Source organism: Cibotium barometz, chromosome 29, assembly GCF_041138505.1.
Source record: "Cibotium barometz isolate CiBa-2024 chromosome 29, ASM4113850v1, whole genome shotgun sequence".
In the NCBI taxonomy this organism is placed as follows: domain Eukaryota; kingdom Viridiplantae; phylum Streptophyta; class Polypodiopsida; order Cyatheales; family Cibotiaceae; genus Cibotium; species Cibotium barometz.
Window position 1 is genome coordinate 42,795,354 of NC_141074.1, and position 23,953 is coordinate 42,819,306.

The window sequence follows — 23,953 nt, forward strand, 5'->3', positions numbered from 1 at the left end:
AGCTTCTCCATAGCTTGTAGCTTATCCATGGCCAAGGCATTGCTTGCACTACAAGACAATGCTGCCATACACGCGTTTCATACACGCGATAAATTACGAGCGCGTGTATGGTCGCGCGTGTATTTGAATAGAATCGGGCGCGTGTATTTTAGCATTTACGTTCACGTGTATATTTACATTTATCAACGCGTGTATAAACGCGTTTATATACACGCAGTAATACACGCATCTATACACGGTAATATTCATGGATTAATACACGCTATTATACACGGATTAATACACGCCACTATACACGGATTAATACACGCATGGCAGAGAAAACCTGAAGAAAAACTACATTCCTTTACAAAATTAAAAACTATTTTCTTTAAACCATCTCATAGTACATTACAGTATACGTCATTACACAATCCCACTACATGAATTTACAACAATGAAATATATTCAAAAATAAATCATGCATATGAGATGATAGAAATGTCATCAATTTAGAACATACAGTGATGGATTGGTTAGGGTTCGATCTCATCTTCAATAAGATCCATCCTTGCCAAACGATCAACATCAATATCCATTTGATCAATTTGTAAGGCTACGATTAAATTTATTCCACTATCGATATTCTGTACTCCATTGATAATGGTATCGATGTCCTGATCATCCTCATCAACATCACCATCATCCTCAATGGTAGGGTCATTCTCATGATCATGAGAAATGGCATGCTCATCCTCATTATCATGATCATCTCTTATTTCTTGATCATCGATCACAACATCTTCAATGGCATGTTCGACATCATCTTCATTGCGGCTTGTTACATCCTCCATATGCTCCATATCAGTGAATGTATTATACATCACTTTGGAACGTGGTGCAATAGGGATGACGTACCACCATTTGATGTCATGTACCATTGGTAGATAGATAACCTACTCAAATACACATAGTATAGTAATTAATAAGCATATCAAAAGTCAAGGGGTACGCGAGCTTAGATATATATGTACATGAAACACATTAGTAAAAAAATGCATACCTGCTCACATTGTTGTGGCAATACGAGCCTATCTTTCTTTGTTTGCCAGAACTTTGTAGAGTCAATAGTTACATATCCACTTGCATGGCGTTTTATCATTGCATCAGGCCCTTTTTCCACCACGTTCATTTGCCATTTGACATCCAAAACATACACAAAGAAGCGACGAAAGTCAAGCCTAAATATGTCTTGGATTATGCCACAATAATCATCCATTTTTCCATTAGCTCCCTCAAAGCTACTAATGACACCGCAATCTTGTGTATTTCTCTTTTCATCAATTCTTTGTGTTCGAAAATGCTTGCCTTCACACCAATAGCATTGAACATAGTGCACTGGACCAAAATAGAAGCAATATTTGTGTAAGCAATGTGAATAAATATTAAAAGCAAATCACTTACAACTAATGCAAAACATTAGTTCAGTGTACCTTTGACATGCATCCTCGTGCATACTCCCATTCTTCCGCCGTGATATGCAGCCCCTCATCGCTCTCTGCTCTCTCCATTTCCTCATGCAACCAATCAACATGGATATCATTCGGAAGTGTTGCTAGATGCTTAGGGTACGCCTTCCGAGAGCCATGTTGCCTCCGAAAGAGAGCTCTTTCTGCTTGCCTTTTTGTTTTTGCATCCTCATATCTTGTAACCCATCTGCTCATCACATCACTATTAAGGATACAAGTGAAATTGAGATCATCAATCAATGTTCTGTCAATTACTTTACTCTGTCCTTTTCCTTGAGGCACAATAGAGGTCATCCTCAAGTCCTCTTCATTGCTCCATAGTCGTGGCAAAGAGCTGTCCACCTCACCAAGAAATTCTGAAATATATACAAGAGACTCTTGTATCAACCAACCCTCGGCCATGCTTCCTTCAGGCCTTGCACTTTGCCTCACAAAGTCTTTTAAGGTCTTCAAGAAGCGCTCTAGGAAGAACATCCAGCGTGCATGCACAGTACCACATAAAGCGATTTCGTCCACTAAATGCACAATGAGATGTAGTTGACTTGTGAGAATGGTTCGCGGAAAAGTCTCCTCTACCAAACAAACCACCTCCACTGCCATAACACGCGCATCATCCAACGTGGCTGGATCAATTGCTTTGGAACTAACATATCTGAAAAATAAATAAATAGTACGTTATACCTCATGCACGTTCATTTTGCAAGGTATAATGAAGGGTGATCTGAGCATGGGTTTTACATACCTCACAAGCTCGCCCATCTTATAAATACATTTTTTCAAACTCTTATTTGCACAATGGTCGATGCTAGTAGGTAGTATGAACTGCGCACATAAGAGCACATGTATGTATGGTTTATGGCATTACAAAATTTAATTTCAACGTATGTACAAGACTTGGAAAACACTTACTTGAAGCATCTTGTGCCAATCGTGGGACTTCAACCCATATAGTTGCTCAACGCCTCTTTTCTTAGTGGTTGTAAAGGCTCCCTTCAATGATCTCATGCATCCAGTGGGAGTACGCAAAGTGGTGATGGCCTGCTTTACCTGCTTCTCCTCTTTCTTTGATATAATCCATGGTGCAGGCGGAAGACGAACGTGCCCACCCACCTCTCGTGGCCAAGCTTGACGCATACGTCCTGCGACCCGCAAGTCCTCACGTACGCTAACATTGTCTTGTTTACCAATAATATGTTCCCAAATACCAGATCCCACATTCTTGAAGATGTGCATGGGATCAAGAAGATGGTTGATCTTAAGATGGGTCCAATATGGCAGCTGAAAAAAAATGGAGTACCTACACAAGGGATTGCTCTATGTGACCTTTAATCCAATTAGAGACTACACAAAACAAGATTGAAAAAACATTACTATACCTGTTCATGCCATCTGGAGGAAGAATAGTTGTAGACTCCCAAATACGCTTCCAATCTTTTGCACGAAGTGTTTGTGGAGGAATGTTACTCTTACTAGCAACATATTTAGGATGATCTGAGGGGAGAAATCGATGATGATTATCGAATATAGTCTTACACAAACCGTCAGCATACTCATGTACTAACGAAGGGCCATAAACAGGACATGCATGTTTACCCGATGTTTTCAAACCTGTTAAAATATAAATAAAAGTTAGAATAATAAAGTCAATATGTATAATTAATATATATAGCCAACAGTAATAGAGTAGGGAGGTAATTAGAATTCTTACCAGAACAATCGCTGTATCCTGGAAAGTCATGCATTGTCCACATCAACACTGCTTTTAAGTCGAAGTGTCGAGAGGAGGGAGGCCTACTAATGTCCACCACCGCAACACCTCTCCATAGTTCCTCCAACTCATCAATCAATGGTTCAAGATAAACATCCATATGCTTGACTTTATGTTTCCCTGGAATTAGAAGGGATAACATAAGATGTCCCTTCTTGATCGCCATTGATGGTGGAAGGTTGTAATTCACCAACACAACTGGCCACACGCTGTATGCGGTGCTTTTGAAACCAAATGGATTCACTCCATCCATACCCAGGCCAAGTCTCAAGTTTCTGGGCTCTGTTTTAAAGCTGGGCCACTCATCTTCAATATGCTTCCAAGCAGGAGTGTCTGCGGGAATTCTCCACATGCCATCATCCGATCGATGTGAGGAATGCCATGACATGAGCTCTGCTATGGATTTGCACTTGAACATGTGTTTGATGCGAGGAATTATAGGAAAGTGTCGCAAGACTTTACGAGGTACATCAAAACTCTTCATATCTGTTCTGTACCTTGCTTCACCACAAGTGGGACAATGTAGAGCCTCCTTATGCGTCCCACGAAAGAGAAGAAATCATTGACGCATGCATGTATGCGATCATAATCCAGTCCTCCAAGAGATGTCACATAGCGCCTCGCTATGTCTCTTGAGGTGGGTAGTCTATTTTCCTTTGGAAGCATGTTTGATAATAGCCTGCATCCAATATCATCAATTATAATTAGTCTTAAATCTTAAACCTTAAACCACTAATTCAAATTTGTAAGTTAGAATGCTTACTTCAATAATGCGTCAAGACTTGCATTGCTCCATCCATAAACTGTTTGTATATTAAGTAGTTCAAGTGAAGCACGTAAAACAGAGAATGTGCACCCTTCAAACACCGGTGTCGATGAAGCCTTATAAAGATGCTCTTGTTCCATATCATCATCGTCCATACCTTTGGGATCATCCTTAAAAAGATTCCGCACCATATCATCAAGCACCTCCTCTTCCACAACTTCGTGGGGTGCAGGGCTATTGTCATCCCTTTCCCACTCATCTCTGACAATAGATCCCGAAGCTCCAGCATCATCTCGTCGACGCTTTGCGTGCTCTCGTCGCGCGTAGGGTACCATGTTAGGGTGTGGTACTGCATCCTGCTTCAATTAGAGTTTATATATTACAACTCTATTAATTTAATTTGGATACCATGAGTCATTTGAATACCATCAATTTACATCTACTCACCTCTAAACCTGTTTGATTCCATTCTCCATACATGGAGATAAGATTCAAGGTAATTCGACGTGCTCGTACAATGCATCCTTGACATCGATTACACATACATTTGATCCGTTGTCCCAACCACACATCGCGATTACGATGACGCATTGTCTTATCTTCCCCAGAACTGCTTGAAGAGGTTGATGACATCCTATGTACAAACTAGGAAACACAAAATCATAATATGTTTTTAATGAAAGTATAAAAATCGCGTGTATTGACGCGGCTATTTCCTAAAAATTGCGTGTATTAACGCGGCTATTTCCTAAAAATCGCGTGTATTAACGCGGGTAATTCCTGCAAAACGCGTGTATAAACGCAGCTAAATTATCATACACGCGAAGATACACGCGTTTATAAACGCGACGGTCTGTTTAAACTAAAAATAGCCCGCCTTCCCCAAATATAGATTTTGAACTAACATATCAACACTGCTTTCGTTTTCGCCTCTTCCAACAGTAACGAAACCTAAGTGCAAGGAGGGAGCAGAGAAGGAGCACACACGGGAGAAGGAGGGAGCAGAGAAGGAGCAGAGAAGACTCACTTTTTCAGAGGTGAGTCAGTTTGTCCTGTGCCTTGTCTCTTTCCTCAGATTTGTTTATGCTATTTGCTCTTTGCTTTTTGGCTTTGTCTCCGTCCTTTTGCTTCTGTAGAAACGATTGGGTGAATGATTCTGACAGGGGCGACAATGGTCCTTTTATAAGGACACTTTGTCTTTGTCGGAGGTCGGTCCTTTTGAAAAAAAAATTTCGTAGGTCGCGTGTAGAAATGCGTGTAAAAGCGCGTGTACTCTGTCTGCAGAGTCTGTTCACACGAATATACACGCGTTTCTGGACGGGTGTATACACGCGTTTTCTGACGGGTGTATACACGCGTTTCTGCACGGGTGTATACACGAGACTGCATTTCAGAATTCATGATTTGCAGGCAACACAACTGACTTGAATGATGATATTTGTGTGAGTCAAGAGACAGCCCATGATGTACATGAGGATGTTTGTTGCAGATTCTTTATGGATATTCCAGGTTCTTCATCCGATCCATTTGCGTACAGCAATTGGCTGATGGAGATGCTGAATCATTTTGGGCGCCATCCTGGTCCGGTTGAGCTTACAGAGTATATGTATGCCCATCCCCCTCCTTCCCTGCCTGGTGTCTATACCCCTACCGCGAGTATCCACCAGGGCACTCCAATGCTGTCTATTCCTCCGAGTCCGACGAGACGGCATGCAGCTTCTCCTCTTCCACGTCCACCGAGGAGACATAGCTCGTCCCAGACACACTCATGTACACCCTCACAGCCACCATCACGTGCTCCCTCAGAGCCACCGTCACGTCAGGGCTCACAGCCACCGTCACGTAGACAATCCCCCAGTCGTGACTCCACCCGCAAGCAGTAGGAAGAGTGGGAGTGGAGGATGCGGCGGGTGCTTTGGTGGGGGAGGTGGGGGAGGTGGGGGAGGTAGTAGGGCACGCGGTGAGAGAGGAGATAGAGGGAGAAGAGTTAGAGGAGACAGTTCGGAAGAGGAGGAGATGAGAGAGATGGAGAGAGTGGTCTGCTATGATGTGACGGATAGGGACGGGATAGTGATGGATGCGAGGGGGAGGGAGGTAATGGAGTACATGCGTGGGGTAGTATCAAACTCATATAGAAATTGTTTTATTAAATTTAAAGATCAAAATAGCTGATTAGTTGGGGAGGTGATAGAGGCTGTACATAGTCGGTACCCCAATCCCCCACATGCTACATTCTCGGATGTATGGGGAAGGACGCGAATAAGGGAGATCTTAAGTAATAAAAGATCTCACCTTAAAAAACTCGCGTACGATGACCGGCTAAATGTAGCTGCGGGTGGCTATCTTGCCGACAAACCTGCCACCCCACTGCGCACAAACGCGAGTGGAAGGAGGCAAAGAAACGAGCAAAGGGTGGCGTGAAGAGCAGGCAGCATGTGGAGGCACGACGGATCCAGATGGATACCATTGGATCTTTGCATTTCGGATCTGGCGGCGTCGAGTCATGGGAGCCATTGTGTCTTGATTCCACTTTCTTCATTTCTCATACCTTCTATGGATGTCAATAAATTAAGTGTTGATTATGATACAACGTACGGGGAGGAAGCCCACAACCCACGATACTGCGTATGCTCGCCGGCATAGCAGACGTGACACGTGGGCCATCTTCAGAGCCGAGGGACGTATTACGGACGCGCAGTTTGAGATGGCCATGAGACCATACGGTCGACAGGTACTTGAAAATTCTAAACGAAAGATTTTGGTTTATTGAATTACATATATATATACTTATATACTATATATTACTTGAACAGGCACAAGCTGCTGATGATCCACCCGCCGCCACTGCAGAGGGTGGACGTGAGCACTACTCATTGGACATTCCGACCGATGTGAGCTCATCTGAGCATGGAGGGAGCACCGAGTCATCATCTGGGTCTGAGTAGTACTCATACTTATAGTATCACATTCCATATTGAGGATGTGGTTATATATATTTTTTTGTAAACTGAAGCCATGGGCTACTTCGAGATATGGACTCCCTTGTATACATGTATGAAATTTTGATAGTAATATTGAATTGATTGATCGATAGTATTACATTCATGTCTGACTTGAATCATGTATTGACAATGTATGCATTCATGTCGTTCTTGTCTTAATCTCCCTCGTGCATATGTTCTTCGTGGATGGTCTAATGGGATGGTCTAATGCACAAAAAAAAAAATCCAGAGAGTGTTATTGGGTGCTGGAATGCTGGAACAGTATTCAGGCACCAAATAGCACTCTCTGGATTTTTTTTTTGCTCTCTGTTCGCGTGTATAAACGCGTCAGAACTGCTCAAACTCGCGTGTATTTACGCGGATAATCTGTAAAATACGCGTGTATTAATGCGTCAAAACTGACAATTATGCGTGTATAAGCGCATCTAAATTAAAGAAACGCGTGTATAGACGCAGGTATCAATGCGTCTAAGACATCTGAACAGAATGCGGCTATACACCCGTGTATAAGCACGTCTAAATTAAAGAAAAGCGTGTATAGCCGCATGTATCAACGCGTCTGTGAAAAGAACGCGGCTATACACCCGTGTATAAGCGCGTCTGAGATGTCCTATACACGCGCTTTTACACGCATGTCTGTGGCCGCGATGATACACGCGCTGATACACGGGCCCACTACTTTTTTTCACAAGTCAATTTTAGCGGCTAAGAGCACGGGTATGAGCCCGATCCCTTGTAGTGTTGAGTAGTGAATGAGAATGCATGTTTATTTCAAGTTCCATTAAGCTTCAAGGTTTGTGTGCATGCTAGGGAAGTAAGTGCTTGAGAATGAAGTGTGCTTTGAGCTTGTGTGCTTATGAGTGAGCTTGTGTGTGCATTAGCTTAGCTTTCTTCTTGTATCGGATGTATGAATGGAAAGGGATAAGCTTTCATGCACCTAGCCGGGTTGAATCCCCTAGGGATGAAAGGAGTGTTTATCATTCCATTGGTGAGCTAGGAGCGTAGTCTACTTGCCCATATTGCATACGTAGGGAGACGACCGTCTTTCCACCCAATCCTTCTGATCAGCATGAACATAACTGCAAATGTAGTCTTCTATTTCCTAATTAATTCTCTCAGTCTGACCATTGGTTTGTGGGTGATAGGCTGAGGACATGTGCAATTGAGTATCCATCAACTCGAACAATTCTCTCCACATGTTACTCATGAATCTGTTGTCTCTGTCTGACACAATGGTTGTTGGTAATCCATGATATTTGAAAACATGATTGAAGTAGAGCTTTGCCGTTTGGTATGGCATGAGCCGTGGTTTAGATGGAATGAAGTGTGCTTGCTTAGAGAAGTAATCCACCACCACAAATATAGTGTTGTACCCATGGGACTCCGGGAGATCCACAATAAAGTCCATGCTGACAATGTCCCACAGCTCGGACGGGACATGCATGGTTTGCAGTAAACTGGGTGGCTTTACTCGCTGAGCCTTCACAAGTTGACATGTGCGGACATATTCACTTACACACGCAGCCAAAAGAGATGCCATCAAAGTTGCTCAAGAGGCCGCTTTTGCCCACCATGCCCGGCCATCTTGCAGTCGTGGGTCTCCCAAAAAGTAGCATGGCTTTGAGATCGGGGTCATTGGGCACATACACTTTTTGGTGGGCATAAAATAATCCATCTTTAAAATCAAATAGACCCATGGCTAAAGTACCATTTTGCAACTCTGTGGCCATTCGAATGACTATTGAATCCAATTTCTTAGTATCTTTGATTTTGTCCAAAAGTGCACCGTTTACAACACTCACTGCATTTAGTTGTGGCATATGGCTTAAGGCATCTATCATCAAATTTTGCTTCTCCAGTTTGTGAATAATGTCAATATCACATTCTACGATGAAGTCCTTCCATCTTCCCTGCTTTGGTGAACAGTTTAGGTTGCGTTTGAAAGTACTTTAGAGATATGTTATCTGTGAAAACTTTTGTGTGCTTGTCTTGCACATAGTGATGCCACTTCCTAAGGCAATAATGAACCACCGCTTGCATTTCCTTTTCATGTGTGGTCCATCGGCATTCTACATCATTGAATTTGTGTCCCATATGCGATGGGGTGCCTGTCTTGTAATAATACTTCTCCAAGGGCCCCGTTCGATGCATCTGTGTGAATTTCAAACTCCTTGTTGAACTCCGTGAGCTTAAGCATCGAGGTACAACACATTGCCACTTTCATATTTTTGAATGCGCTTCGTTCTATATCTGTCCACCTGAAAGGTTTGATGCCTTTAGTTATATCAGTGAGTGGGGTGGAGATTTTACTAAAATCCTTGATAAATTTGCGACAGAATTGTGTGAAGCCCACGAACTCACGAACTTCATGCACAGTTCAGGGTGCACTCCATTTCACCATTGCCTCGATCTTTTTAGGGTCTACCTGTACCTCTTTTTGATTGACTACAAATCCCAAGAAGTCCACTTCGGTGACTACAAACTCACACTTCTCTGGCATACAGTTTGTGCTGCCGTACAACTGGAGTACCTTTCTTAAGTGCTCTTTATGTTCACTCAAGGTCTTGTTGTATATGAGCATATCGTCAATGTATAAAGTCAATATTAGATAAAATGGAAAAAATCCCTCAAAATGGGAATGTATTTAAAAAATTTGTTTTGGCCATAACTTGAACATGCAAACTCCAAATTTGTCGGACAAAGTAGATCTAGATTCTACTTTTCAAGCTCTTTCCAATGATATGTCACATAAATATGTTTTGACAAACTTTTGGATGAATTTACCATACCCCCACTTTTTTCATGGGAATGCCACTTTATCTAATATTGACTTTATATGATCAAAAATGCATTTAAATAATCTTTGAATATATTATTCATCATAGTAGAAAAGGTGGCCGGGGCATTGGTTACCCAAACGGCAACACCAGCCATTCGTAGCTTCCATACCTTGTGCGAAAAGCCGTTTTCTCAATGTCTTCTTCGGCGATTCGTATTCTCTCCCGCTAGAGCTGGTCCAATAGTTCTTCCATTACTGGTACTCAATAGCGATTCTTGATAGTGATTTTGTTGTGGGGCCTATAGTCAGTGCATAACTTGACTGACCCGTCCTTCGCTGTAACAAACAACACGGGTGCACCATAGGGCGACTTGCTGGATTGCACCATTTTATTTTCGGCCAGTTCATTCAATTGCACCTTGAGCTCCTTGAGCTTTGTAGCATCCATCCTATATGGGGCTTTAGCCGGAGGGCTATGCCCTGGCAAGGTTCGATCTTATGGTCCACCGACCGTTTTGGTGGTAACCCGGCGGATGGCAATTTCTCAGGAAATATATCGTGGAATTCATCTAGAACTTCATGTATCTCTACTTCACCAATCTTGCACTTTGTCTGCTGTGCATCCTTGACCTTTATCACACATAAGTGTATTTGGCAACCTTGCTTGGCTGCCCTTTCTGCTTGCTTGGCACTCCACCATTCTAGCATATTGCCACGAGTATTTGTTACTCCCTGAGCCTTACTAGACCCTGTTGCATACATCGGGGTACTCTGGATTTTGCTTCCATTGTTATTCTTCATTGGCTTGCCTCCCGTTTGAGGCCGGATGCATGGTACACTGACTCCTGCTCCCTGCATATCCAGTATCATTGTATTCATGCCCTTTCCCATAAAGGCAATGAGATATTTGTCTACCCAGGTAAGCCCTACAATCACTTCGCATCCATGGGGATGACTATCAAATAAAATCGAGCTTTCCATGCGCCCGCTTGCACCAGTACATTAAATGCCATTTTTACATTGTCATCCTGCCCTTGTGCGAAAGACACTAACAGTTTGTTAGAATCACACACCACCCTCACTCCGAGTTTCTTGGCACAGTCTGGGGTGATGAAATTATGTGTGGCTCCCGTATATCCAGCATGATGTTCTGTTCATAACCACTCACGCTAGCTTCAAAATACACATTCTGTACTGCCGATAATTGGGTTGCCATGCATTTCGGTATTGCCTGCACGGCTCCTACCCTTGGTGGGCTATCGGCTCACGAGATGAAGTTTCTGTATCCTCGATCTTGGTGATTCTTAGTCAATCCATCCGTTCATAATTATCATCTTGCCCTTGGGCTTGAACGGTGGTAACCCGACTTTGTGCGGGTTGACGAGGGCATTCATTCTCGTAATGATTACCCGTGTAATGTATGCATGGCCGTGTAGGGGGCGGGAGAGGATGCCTTTTGCAGCATTGGAAAATCCCCCAGTTGATTGGGGTGTCCCCCTCCCTGGCACAAAGTTTCTGTTCATCATCACTGAATTACTTCCATAGGTTCGGGGCATGAGAGGTCCACTCGACCTTGCCCCGCTTGAACTTGTCCTCCCGATAGTTTCTCCTTGGATTTCATTAGAGGAGTTATCATTTCTGTTCTGAGGCTTGGCATCATTCCATTCTCATGTTCCTTGCAACATTGATTTTGCTTTGCCATTTCCTGCTCTCTGTGTGGGATAACCGTTCTGCCATTGTGAGTGCCCCTTTATTTTTATGCTCCTTCTTTTTTTCAATCTCTTTGCGGGTCTAGTCACGCAATCCAAACAGGAACCCATGCAGTCTGTCTGTTTGTAGTAGCATGCATATCTATGATCTACAGCATAAGTTGCGTATATTTACTGATGTACTCACGTAGTTTTCCATCTGCGTGTTTGAGGTTATGCCACTCATCGCGTACCCTGAATACTTCATTCTGTGGCACAAAATAATCTGACATGTCCTTAGTGAAGACACCCCATCTTGTCCACTACCTTTTTGCATCACCTGCTGCCAAAAACCATGTGTATGCATCCCTTGATAATAAAGATGCCACACAGATCCAGTGTTTGTGAGCCACTTTGTTCATGGTAAGATAATCCTCCATCTCTTGGATCCACCTTGTCACCATAAGTGAATCCCTTTGCCTAGTGTACTTCTCTGGGGGTAACGGTTTGTACTTCTCGTATCCCTTTGTCTGAGTCCCCCCTGTCGTCCCATCTTCTGTGGTGATGCTTGGGAGGATACCTTGACCTGGTATATGCCTTGGCGAGACGAAGGTCGGCTACCATCCTTCTTATGCAGCTATTCAACTAAGGAGGCCAACATGCCTTCCAGCCAGTTCAATCTGTTGTCTTGGTAATCCTACCAACTCAGCCCTGGATCCCTTGGATCATCCATTTGGTGTTGTTGAGTATCACGTGCTCTTGACTCAAAATGTCTGTTATGTCGTTCTTGTTGAATCCACACTGTTACCTCAGCGTCAATTTCTGTCTCCCTTTCTTGCATGGCTTCTTCCTCAATTCTCTCGCGGCTTCTTCCGTGTTTAGGTGGCCACCTTCCGTGGTTTTCACCTTTGTCATATGTATTGATCAAACTCACCGAGGTGCGGCGCTTCCTGCTCTGATACCAAGTGTCATGGACCGGTGATCTCGGGACATGCTCCGGGTCCAAGTTCCCGCTCGGGACCAGAAAAATCCAGTACAAAACTGAAAACAGAGAGTACTTGCTGAATGTGGCACACAAAGACCTATAGCTCGTCTCAAAGAGGGTGAGGAGCCGGTCGTTTTGAGTACTAGAACTTTGAAAACAGACACCGGATGAAGGAGATATGACCAAAAAACGTACAAGCTTTAGTAAAAAATTGTATCAAGCCAAATGCGGACTTCCAACCCAAAAGGTTATATTGATTCAATGCCGACAAGCGACGGAATTAAAATGGGGATCACAAGAGTGACGAGCAGGGATTTCATTATTTAACGTCTTCACAATTTCGTGATCACGTTAACAAAACCTGTTATTAACATATTAAAACTTGTGATCACATTGTATATTCACATGACCTGAGCAATGACCTGCCAAAACCTACTAGTCCCGTAACCCCACCGAGTTTTTTTGTTTCCCGACGGGCCCGCTGGGATATCTCAATATCCCGACGGGCCTGCCGGGAAACAAAAGAAACCCGACGGGGTTCTGTCGTGTTTATAAACATTGCCCGACACCCATCATGCAACTTTTGGGGAGATAGTTCTTGTTTTGGGGGCGTGATATCTCTCCTCAAAGTACTTGTAGAGCTCTCGAGCTGCTAGAAGTGTCCTCTTGGGAAGAACATCCTTATCTTAGGTGCTGTCGTCTTTCCTTGTAGGCACTCCTAAGGCTATTGAGCCACTCGTCCTTAGTTCTTTGAATTGGGGGCAGGGTGTGGTTCGTAGCTAATACTTGCGGAGATTTAGGGACAAAGTTGGAGTCATTCAGCTTTGCATTTGAGCTACGTAGGTAATCTACCTCATTCTGCTTTATGAATGGTTTGATGGAGCCAAGAGTCTTGCTTAGGGGCTTGTATTGGTTCTTGATACTTGATATAGTTTAGAGTAGACAAGGGTCTATTGTCCTATACTAGAGTATTGGGCAAGCATAGATCTTTTATTTTCTTTGTGAATGTTAGAGAAGGTCTATTGTCCTATACTAGAGTATTGGGCAAGCATAGATCTTTGATTGTGTAAAGTATCCTTAATTGGGTACAAAAGGCATCCTTCATTGGGGATGCAATGTGCATTGTATGCATGCTATCAATTATATGTATCTTAATCTTAGAACACATATTTATGCATTCGTCTTGTCGTGATGCTAAAGGTTTAGCAAGGATTAATATTTATGGTTATGTAAGTATCCAAATAAAATAATTCATGGTCTAAAAACTTTCAGTCATCCTTTGCATTTAGCATGAATCGTCATGGATATCTTTATTATCTAAAGTTAAAACAATAAACTACGTATATGATGATCATCCTTCATTGGGGGTGCAATGTGCATTGTATGCATGCTATCAATTATATGTATCTTAATCTTAGAACACACATTCATGCATTCGTCTTATCGTGATGCTAAAGGTTTAGCAAGGATTAATATTTATGGTTATGTAAGTATCCAAATAAAGTAATTCATGGTCTAAAAACTTTCAGTCATCCTTTGTATTTAGCATGAATCGTCATGGATATCTTTATTTTCTAAAGTTAAAACAATAAAATACATGTATGATGATCATCCTTCATTGGGGGTGCAATGTGCATTGGGGGTGCAATGTGCATTGTATGCATGCTATCAATTATATGTATCTTAATCTTAGAACGCACATTCATGCATTCGTCTTGTCGTGATGCTAAAGGTTTAGCAAGGATTAATATTTATGGTTATGTAAATATCCAAATAAAATAATTCATGGTTTTAAAACTTTCAGTCATCCTTTACATTTAGCATGAATCGTCATGGATATCTTTATTTTCTAAAGTTAAAACAATAAACTACGTATATGATGATCATCCTTCATTGGGGGTGCAATGTGCATTGTATGCATGCTATCAATTATATGTATCTTAATCTTAGAACACACATTCATGCATTCGTCTTGTCGTGATGCTAAAGGTTTAGCAAGGATTAATATTTATGGTTATGTAAGTATCCAAATAAAATAATTCATGGTTTAAAAACTTTCAGTCATCCTTTGCATTTAGCATGAATCGTCATGGATATCTTTATTTTCTAAAGTTAAAACAATAAACTACGTATATGATGATCTTTTGAGTTTGTGAACACGTTAATGAAATCCTTTCTCATTGTAAAAACTAATTGTACAAATTACCCTACATATTAGAACTATGGATGAAATTCTCCATATACAAATGCTGACATTGAAAATAACAACACCTATGGTAATGTCCGAAATCAGAGTGTATGAAAGATCACGCCCGATGAAGCTGTAGAGACGTCAAATTGGTCTAGACAGTAGAACTGTGGGTGCAATCTCTGAGAAGGTAGACAGAATGAGCATGTCAAATCTTGGTCCTACGGAGCTTAATGGTGTTGGCACATTTTCTCCTTTCACCTCCACTGGTATGTTCTCATAAGCATCAAAGTGGACGATGCATATCTACTGCATCTGCTTTGACCGCAATATCTCGCTCACTACTAGGATTTAGAATTGACATGCTGATTCTGCCCATTGCCCAACTTCGACCGTGACCTTCATACAAACTCTAATTGCGGGCATTACCATAGTTGTTATTTCCAATGTTAGCATTCATATATGGAGAGTTTCGTCCATAGTTATGATTGCAAGCCTCATTGTTTTTGTAGTCAGACCATGCAAGATAGTTTCGAAGTAGTTTTGTGTTATGTGATGATCTTTTGTGTTTGTCAAGATAGTTTCGAAGTAGTTTGTCTGTTGATGTATGTTTTGTAATACGTGAGTGACTTTGTCATTTTTTCATTTGTGTATTCATTGTTATGTTCTTGCTTGAATAGGTTATTTGAAATGGAGGACAATGTTGGATCCAGTGATACCTCCAATAGAGTCCAAATTCCAAATAGTAGGAAAAAAAAGGCACCTGGGATAGAGTGGCAATATGCAATTAACGTCGGTGATCGATTCATAGATTGGGAGTGTAAGCTATGCCACGCAGTAAAATTAGGTGGGGCACCTCGACTAAGAGAACACTTTTTAGGCGGAGCGAAGAAAAAGTCATGTACCCACCCCTCTGCACACCTGCAGTGGCCAAATGCATAAGAGAAGAAATTCAAAAGAAAGATGCAAGAAAACATTACACTCCTACCGTTAATGTATCAAGGCAGCAAGCCTACACTGTTGTTCTAATCATCAAACTCCGGCTACATCGCCTGCTTGTACTCCGAACGTCAATGTGCAACCAGAAAGTAATCTACCCAGTGCATCTTCCTCCTGCAAGCGAAACTTTGACGTAGGAAATATACCCATGCGTCAAACTTCATTGTGACAAGAAAGCCTACGTCAAGGTCGGCTCGATGATGCATAACTCACTCTTGCTGAAGCGATTTACTTTTCTGGGAGTGCTATGATGATGGTAGACAGTGAGCATTGGAAGAGAGCATGGAAGAAAATTGGTGAGTTTGGACCAGGGTTTTCACTGCCTACGTACCATGCTATGCGAAATGATCTATTAGAGAAATGTTATGTGCAAGTAAAAGAACGTGTACAAAGAATAATTCTTAGCAATATAGAGCTTTCTGGATGTAGTATAGTAAGTGATGGATGGTCCAATGTACAAAGAAAACCATTAATTAATATAATGGTTATTTCACCTAGAGGTGAGACTTTCATCCGTGCCGTGGATTCTGCCGGTTCAATCAAAACTGGGGCTTACATTGCTCAAGTCATTAGCTCTTTGATAGAGGAAGTGGGTGCCAAAAATGTAGTCCAAATCGTCATGGACAATGCAAAGAATTGCAAGAATGCATCCAAAATCCTAAAGTAGCACTATCCACATGTTTTTCTAGTAGGCTTTAATACTCATAGTTTGAATCTTGTATTAAAATATTGGTATAAAAGTGATGATACCAAATGGTTTGTCTAAATCGTCGACACTGCTCGCCAACTTGTGAGATTCATGCTCAAGAGACAGAGAGTGTTAGATATCTTTCGACCTCGCATGTCAGTTATGTTAAAGCTTCCAGCGGAGACTACATGCATGACATTTCATGACTGAGAGAGCACTCAACCTGAAAAAGTGAAAGAGAAAATCAAATTCTTGAAGGCAGCGCTTACGAGAAGAAGTTGGTGGAACAGTGTGATGGATGCATACCATGTAATGATGCCTGTTATGTATGCCATACGAATGCATCTGCCAAAAATGGATCAAAAATTTTCGGGGCTATCCACGGCCGTTTATTTCGCTCTCTGTCTGCATAGGAGACCGCCTCTGCCACCTTCTCAAGGTTCTTGTCTGCTTCAAATACAAGATTGAGAGACATTCGTTTTTGGGCACTCTCAGCAGTAACCCCCAATCGATAATACCTATGCGTGGCTTCAACTCTTTTGTAAAATCCAACACTACATTGAATGGATGTAGGTCGGTATGTACAATTCCTGCCAAATGTGCTGCCGCTAGGCCTTCCACCAGGGCATGCATAATATGTGGCATGGTTATTACTATTTGTTTTATTTTAGAAAGTTCTAGATGACTTAAAGGAATATTATCGGGCGGGGGTTTTCTCCATCCTCGATCCAAACGAAAAATTGCTCTGGTGAACTCACTGAATCTGAAGGGGACCTTCAGAAGAGTATCACCAAGCGAGCCGCCATTATAGTATGGGAAAATAGTGATCCAAGGAGATTCTTTTGTGAAGGCAATACACCTGACAAGTGATGGGTGTAGAACCTGCATGCCCTGCTCTGCCTGGAAGCTCTCAAAATTGGTGCTGCCTTCTCCTTTGTAGCGCTTTCCGCAAAAAGTAATGTGCTCTGGCAAAAATGATATACCTCTAACTGTATACTCTTTTATTGTGCCAAAAACACCCGAGCCTATTGTTCGCCCTTCGACCAGAGCCTCGTGCGGGATGCCAATGAGGTGTGTGCACATAGATTTGTAGATTGTGCGATTAATGGCACCCGTCCCACTCGCATCTGGCTGGCTGAACGTTGCAGCGATGTCCTGGGCAATGTGCACTCTTTTGGGGAGTGACTCTACATCCAGCGCCTTCATGCGCTTGCTCTTGGCTCTTTGCTCGCTCCATACAACGTCCCATAATTGTAGACGATGCATATTAGCTTCAGGAGGGGGCAGCATCTCTAAGATCATTGCATGCTACACGCATGCTCCCCAAAATAGTTCGTGTTATATGTTGATGGTTGAAGTTTGCTATCTTTTGTCTATCAAGCAACTCAGCGTTGCGACGCTGTGCATTTTCCCATATCTGCTCTAATAGATCTCGCATGAGTATCTCAGACTCATTGATCTTTTTGACGATGTCTTCTGAACATTGTGACACTGCGATGACTGCTTCAATGTGAATTGCTCGTAGAACGATTTTACGCTCTTCAGGGAAAAGCATGGTGGTCATCTTCGCAAATCTAGCAAATGTCACTAAACACAACAAAAATGGAATATCAAACAACATTACTGAAATCAACATCAAGCAATACATCATCGAACGTGAGAGAACTGCAACAAGTGTATCATTACTTATCAATGATCAAACAAAAACATAATATTAAATAATATTACTGAAATCAACATCATGCAATACATCATCAAACGTGAGACAACTGCAACAAGTGTATCATTACTTATCAATGATCATGCAATACATTATCGAATGTGAGACAACCGAAACAAGTGCATCATTACTTATCAATGTTCATCGAACGTGAGACAATCGCAACAAGTGTATCATTACTTATCAATGATCGAACAAGTGCATCAGACATAAGCTTCTATACATAATCACTAGAGAGCATCATACATGAGCTTCATTACTAGAATCGAGAGAGAGAGAGAGAGAGTTGTGGAGTCGTGTGTATCGATAGGTGTGCAGATGAGAGAGTCAACATTGAGTGACTAGAGAGAGAGAGATGATAAAGCCAAAGTTAATGCAACTAATAGTATACATTAAGACAAGTTGTAAACGTGTTTAAAAGAGGATCTTGCTAGAGTGAGTGGCACACACTTTACCCAACTCTCTCTCTCTATCTTCTTTTCGTGTGCTTGCTCCTCTCTCTTTCTACTACAGTCATTTTACTTTGTAAACATCTTCTATGTATCTCAAAAGTCTATTTTTGACAAGAAAGTGCCATACCCAAAAACCTACACATACATAATAAAAGCTATCGTTAGATTTTGGAGTGTCTTCTTATACATGTTGCACTCCTCATCTACACACCTACTGTGACAGAGAGAGAGAGAGAGAGAGAGGGGGAGGAAGAGAGAGAGAGTCGTGAGACAGATAGAGAGAGAGGGAACATTAGATGACATTTTTAATAGTTTTGTGAGTTTCTAAAGAGAGGAAAATAATGTTTAGTATTGTTTTATATTTTAAGAAAATAGAGGGAGAAAAGGTAATTTATTAGGGATTATGTATATTTTAAGAGAAAAAAAAAGCACTCCTCATCTACACACCTATCATGACAGAGAGAGAGAGAGAGAGAGAGAGAGAGAGAGAGAGAGAGAGTTGTGAAGTGTATCATGAGAGAGAGAGAGAGAGAGAGAGAGAGAGAGAGTTGTGAAGTGTATCGAGAGAGAGAGAGAGAGTTGTGAAGTGTATCGAGAGAGAGAGAGAGAGAGGGGGGGAGAGGAAGAGAGAGAGAGTTGTGACAGATCGAGAGAGAGGGAACATTAGATGACATTTTCAATAGTTTTGTGAGTTCCTAAAGAGAGGAAAATAATGTTTAGTATTGTTTTATATTTTAAAAAAATAGAGGGAGAAAAGGTAATTTATTAGGGATTATGTATATTTTAAGAGAAAAAAAAGAACTCCTCATCTACACACCTATCGTGACAGAGAGAGAGAGAGAGAGAGAGTTGTGAAGTGTATCATGAGAGAGAGAGAGAGAGAAGGGGAGGAAGAGAGAGAGAGAGAGAGAGATATTCATTTTTACGAGTCACGACATTATGAAATTAAACTTAAAGACAATATGATGTAAACTTTGATCCATTAAATACTCATGCCGCGTTACCAACCAAGTATCGCATGGATCACACACAATAAAAACAATACAAGCCGCATCAAGCAAATTTACGACATTTTTGTGACCGCGTTAACGATCAAATGCCGCAATATGCAAAAAACAATATATGCACTAGCGGACGACACCAACTTGCCACGTTAACGCAACAAAATGCCGCCCGAATCTATGGGAATACGAATAGGATACGGACATACACTGGCCGCGTTACCGACCATATGCCCGCATTTGACAAAGGGAAGGGAAGGGAAGGTGACATCGCCATAACGATACTATGCTTGCCGCGTTACCGACTAGTACCGCTACGGTGTGCCATACTTACCATAGGACACAAACCAACGCGTTACCGACTATGTGCCCCACGATAAGCAGCATTCCGAAGAATGGCCTTACACACACACCCCTCGTGTGGCGGACCACCCACATCCTGTCGCGCATTGCGACCATGGGCGGCTGCCCGCACGAACACACACAACCACACACACACACACACCCACAACTGTCATCATTACCTGTGTATACTGTCACCAATGAACTCCCAAAGGGACCCTCGGGCCCCTATATATACAAAAATGTAGCCCGTCGGGCTAAATGACGACCCCGACGGGCCCGCCGGGGTTTTAAAATTCTCGACGGGACCGTCGGGTATTGCAAAAATCCAGGCGAAATTTTAGCCGGTTACCAGGGAACCTCCCACCGGCTTTTTTGGGAACATGTTAACAACATGTTAACACATGTTATTAACAAAAAAAATTGTGATCACGTGAATATAAAATCATTGGTGACGAGAGAAGAGACTTATGGGTATCTGAGGTGCGGGATCCCTTGTCCACAAGCCGTCTTGTATCTAAACTTAGGTAGGAGAGGTCGGGCTAGGCCACATTACTCCACCTCAAAGTGCTCCCATATAGAGGCGAAGAATTCGGGACACCCAAGCATACCTTGAGGGCACCATGTGAGGTCGGATAGAAATTCCAAGAATCCCACGCCTCACACCCACAAAGAGGCAATATCTTGTCTAGCACCTCTCCAAAGCACCATGAAGGGCTGAGGGCCAGATAGAAATCCCACAAGAGGGGGTCGTCACACCCCCTCACAAAAAAAAAAAAAACATTCTTATTCTTGCTTATTTGAAAGAGCCTCATCTTGGTCCAGAAACTTGGTTGTTGGAGATGGATGCCACGGAGAACGGGAGAGCCCGCGAATTAACGTCTTGGGTGTAGTGTTCACCTTTCTCCCCAACACCAACACCGAGAGCAAGACCAAGATCAGGGATGCTGTCGTGACCCTCCAGCATCTTTACCACAGTGCCCATGGCGGGTCGCATTCTTGCATCCTCATGGATGCACCTGAAGGCCACCTTGATCACCCTCACAACCTCCTGCTCCTGCTGCTCCGAATCAATCTCATCCTTGATCCTCTCATCCAGCAGATCCATGTAGCGCCCCTCCAAAGCTCTCAGCTTGGCCCATGTGGGGAAGTAGAAGAGCGAGGGGTCGCTTCCTAGCTTGGGATCGAAGTTCCTCCTCCCGCCTACCAGCTCCAGCAGCACCATGCCGAAGCTGTAGACGTCGCATTTTTTGGTGGCTATGGACGCTCGCAGCCATTCTGGGGCTAGGTAGCCTGGCGTCCCCCGAACTGCAGTCAGCACCTCTGTCATGTCTCCCTCTATCAGCTTCGCCATCCCGAAATCAGCTACCTTGGGGACGAAGCTGCCATTCACCAAGATATTCTGAGGCTTGATGTCCAGGTGAAGAATCGCCTCTCTGCAATCCTCGTGCAGGTACGCAAGACCCTTGGCTGTTCCTATCGCCACAGAAAGGCGTCTCTCCCACGACAAGAAGGGACATCTAACCTCAGCAGCTACAGCTTCCGTCGACTCTTCCTTATTCCTGTCTTTGAAGATCCATTTGTCTAGCGATCCGTTCTCCATCAGCTCGTAAATCAGCAGTCGTTCGCCCTTCTCAGCACAGAATCCCCGCAGCCACACCAAATTGACATGATTGCTACTGCCGATGGTGGCCACCTCTGCTCTGAATTCCTTGTGCCCCTGCCTCGCCCCATTAAGCCTCTTCACGGCCACTTTGGAGCCGTCTTTCAGCACCCCTTCATACACTGACCCAAATCCCCCTGCTCCCAGCATTTTCGTGAAACCGCCGGTGGCCGCTTGCAGCTCTTTCAATGAGAATCTAGGCGGAAGGCCCGGAAGTGCCTCGAGAAATGCCGCTTCTTCCTCCTCGTCCGGATCCGTGAAATCGGCAGCCCAATGCTGTTGCCTTCTGAGTTCCAAAAACACCAGCAATGAACAGAAGAGCAAGACCGCTGCCCCTGCCCCTGCCCCTACAGCGATTACTGCTATCTCATTCCTGCGGAGCGCATTGGATGATGTTTGGCCGCCTGAGGGAGAAGCTGGCGCTGCCTGTGCATTCTGCACTTTCAAATAAGCCATGAAGGTATTGTTCGGCGTAAACATCAGACTCCTCAACTGGTGAGCTTGAAAGCAAGAGCGAGATTCGCTATGAAAGAAGAAGGCTTCACAAGAGCAATTGGATGAGCAGAGGCTCTGGCAGTCTTCTAGGGTGAAAGCTGTTTCTGGTATCGAGAAGCTATTGAGAAAGTAGTCGACCCCTTGAAGCTCCAGAAAATGCTGATCGATGCTGCTGTGATTCCCTTCGCTGCATACCTGCAAAGGCCGAGGGGGCTGGCAACCTAGCTTGGCATCAAGACTATTCAATTGTACAAATGCATCTGCAGACCCGGAGCCTGGGCAGCTGCATTGCCCATTCCAGCAGATGCCGTAAGGTCCACACACGTTGGGTAGTCGACACTCTGCTGCGGTCCCCGTGGGAAAGATCTCGTGATACACAGCCCATTCTGCCGTGGAGCCTTGTTCCGGCACAGAAGCCATTTTATAGCCGCGGAGATTACCATCATCGTCGAGTCTCAAGAATGGGTGATCGGATTCTACAGGGGAGCCAAAATCCACCAAGAAGTACCCGATGAGCGGGCACGCATTCTCTGACTGACCAATCTCCAGAGCCTGGCCAGTAAAGAGGGCACAACTTGCTGCCACATCCGAGGAAGCATTATGGTCGACGCAAGGCTCTCGAATGCTTGGATAATCCAATCCGAGGACCCAATATGGTTGTGCGCTTGAGCCCGTGCCTGTGTAGAGGACCAAACCACCAGGCTCCATCACCAGACTATACATGCCCTCGCTCGTATTGCCAACGGATGCATTGCTCACCAGCCTGCCGTGCGTACAAAGGAGTTGATATTGAACCAGTGTGTGAGTAGGATGCAGCATGATACTCCACACCGGGTTGTAAGGTTCCGAAGCATTGGTGGTGTTTAAGAACCCGAGATATTCGCCAGAATCTTCCATCCTAATGGCCTTCACTCTGCCATCTCCAGAGTTCCAAACCTCGGTGCCATCCCAGTCCTGCAGGACCATGTTCCCTGCAGGCCCAATTTTTAGGACCGCGTTCTCCCCAACGGGTCTGTTTCTGTTAGCGCTCCAGAGTTCCACAGCTGGAGGCGATTGCAGTCCCACTGCCATAGCTACTGAGAGGGTGAAATTACCGGAGGAGTTGAGGTCGATAAAACCAAAAGTATAGGTGTTGTTCGGACTCATGACGCTTTTCCCACTAGCGGCGATGTACCGGAAGGGGCCATCCATGGTTCTGTAGAAGGACGGGTCGGATGACAAGCTAGAGTTGTTGATGACGACCCAATCGGAGGGCAAGATGAAGAAGCTATCTGCTGCTGCTGCTGTGGAGGAGGAAACAAATATGAAAATGAAGAAGCCAACGAGCGGATGCATCGGTGGACGGCGAAACAGGAATGTTCGGACCAGGATCATAAAAAAACTGGCTAGGGGCTACTGTTTATAATAAGCCCGCGTTGCTGTAGACTTTGTGAACCCCGTCCAGCCCGCGTTGCTGTAGACTTTGTCAACCCCGTCCAGACCTCTGTCGCGGTGTCACGTGTCGCAGCAAAATCGTTAAATCCCTCAACACCTGAAGGTCCAAAACTTTTTTTTACATCTATTTTTTTTGGTTTTTTTGTCTGTATCTCTTATTATATGATCTTTAAGGAAGAGTTTTACAAAGTTGCCATTTTGCAAGAATTTGGAGGTTCGAAAAGAGGAGGAGGAGGTTTAAGAAGGTTTGGGTAGAATTTGAATTTGGAGTCTCAAAAAAGTGCCAAGCAAAAGTTGCTCACTAGTGATGATTTGGTGAACACTCTACCCCAAGTCTCAAATTTTAAGCCCAATGCTAGACTTTATAAAATTTTAGTTACACTTTTGCTATCACTTGTGGGTATCAAAATGCCTCTCATTTTCTAATATATTTAGGTTGTACATAAGAAATCAATATGGCATCATCATTTTCTCT

At 43.4% G+C, this 23,953-nt stretch overlaps 1 protein-coding gene across 1 annotated transcript; it reads right to left on the reverse strand.

The window, feature by feature from the left end:
* Positions 1-20,270: 20,270 nt before the first annotated feature.
* LOC147622213 (G-type lectin S-receptor-like serine/threonine-protein kinase SD2-5) lies at positions 20,271-23,371 on the reverse strand. The gene has a single exon (XM_086823304.1). The coding sequence runs from the start codon at positions 23,233-23,235 to the stop codon at positions 20,698-20,700; it is 2,538 nt and encodes an 845-aa protein (XP_086679430.1). The 5' UTR covers positions 23,236-23,371; the 3' UTR covers positions 20,271-20,697.
* Positions 23,372-23,953: the final 582 nt, after the last annotated feature.

Coding starts and splice junctions, on each gene's coding strand:
- LOC147622213 (XM_086823304.1), bottom strand. CDS start 23,235: ATGGATGGCCCCTTCCGGTACATCGCCGCTAGTGGGAAAAGCGTCATG.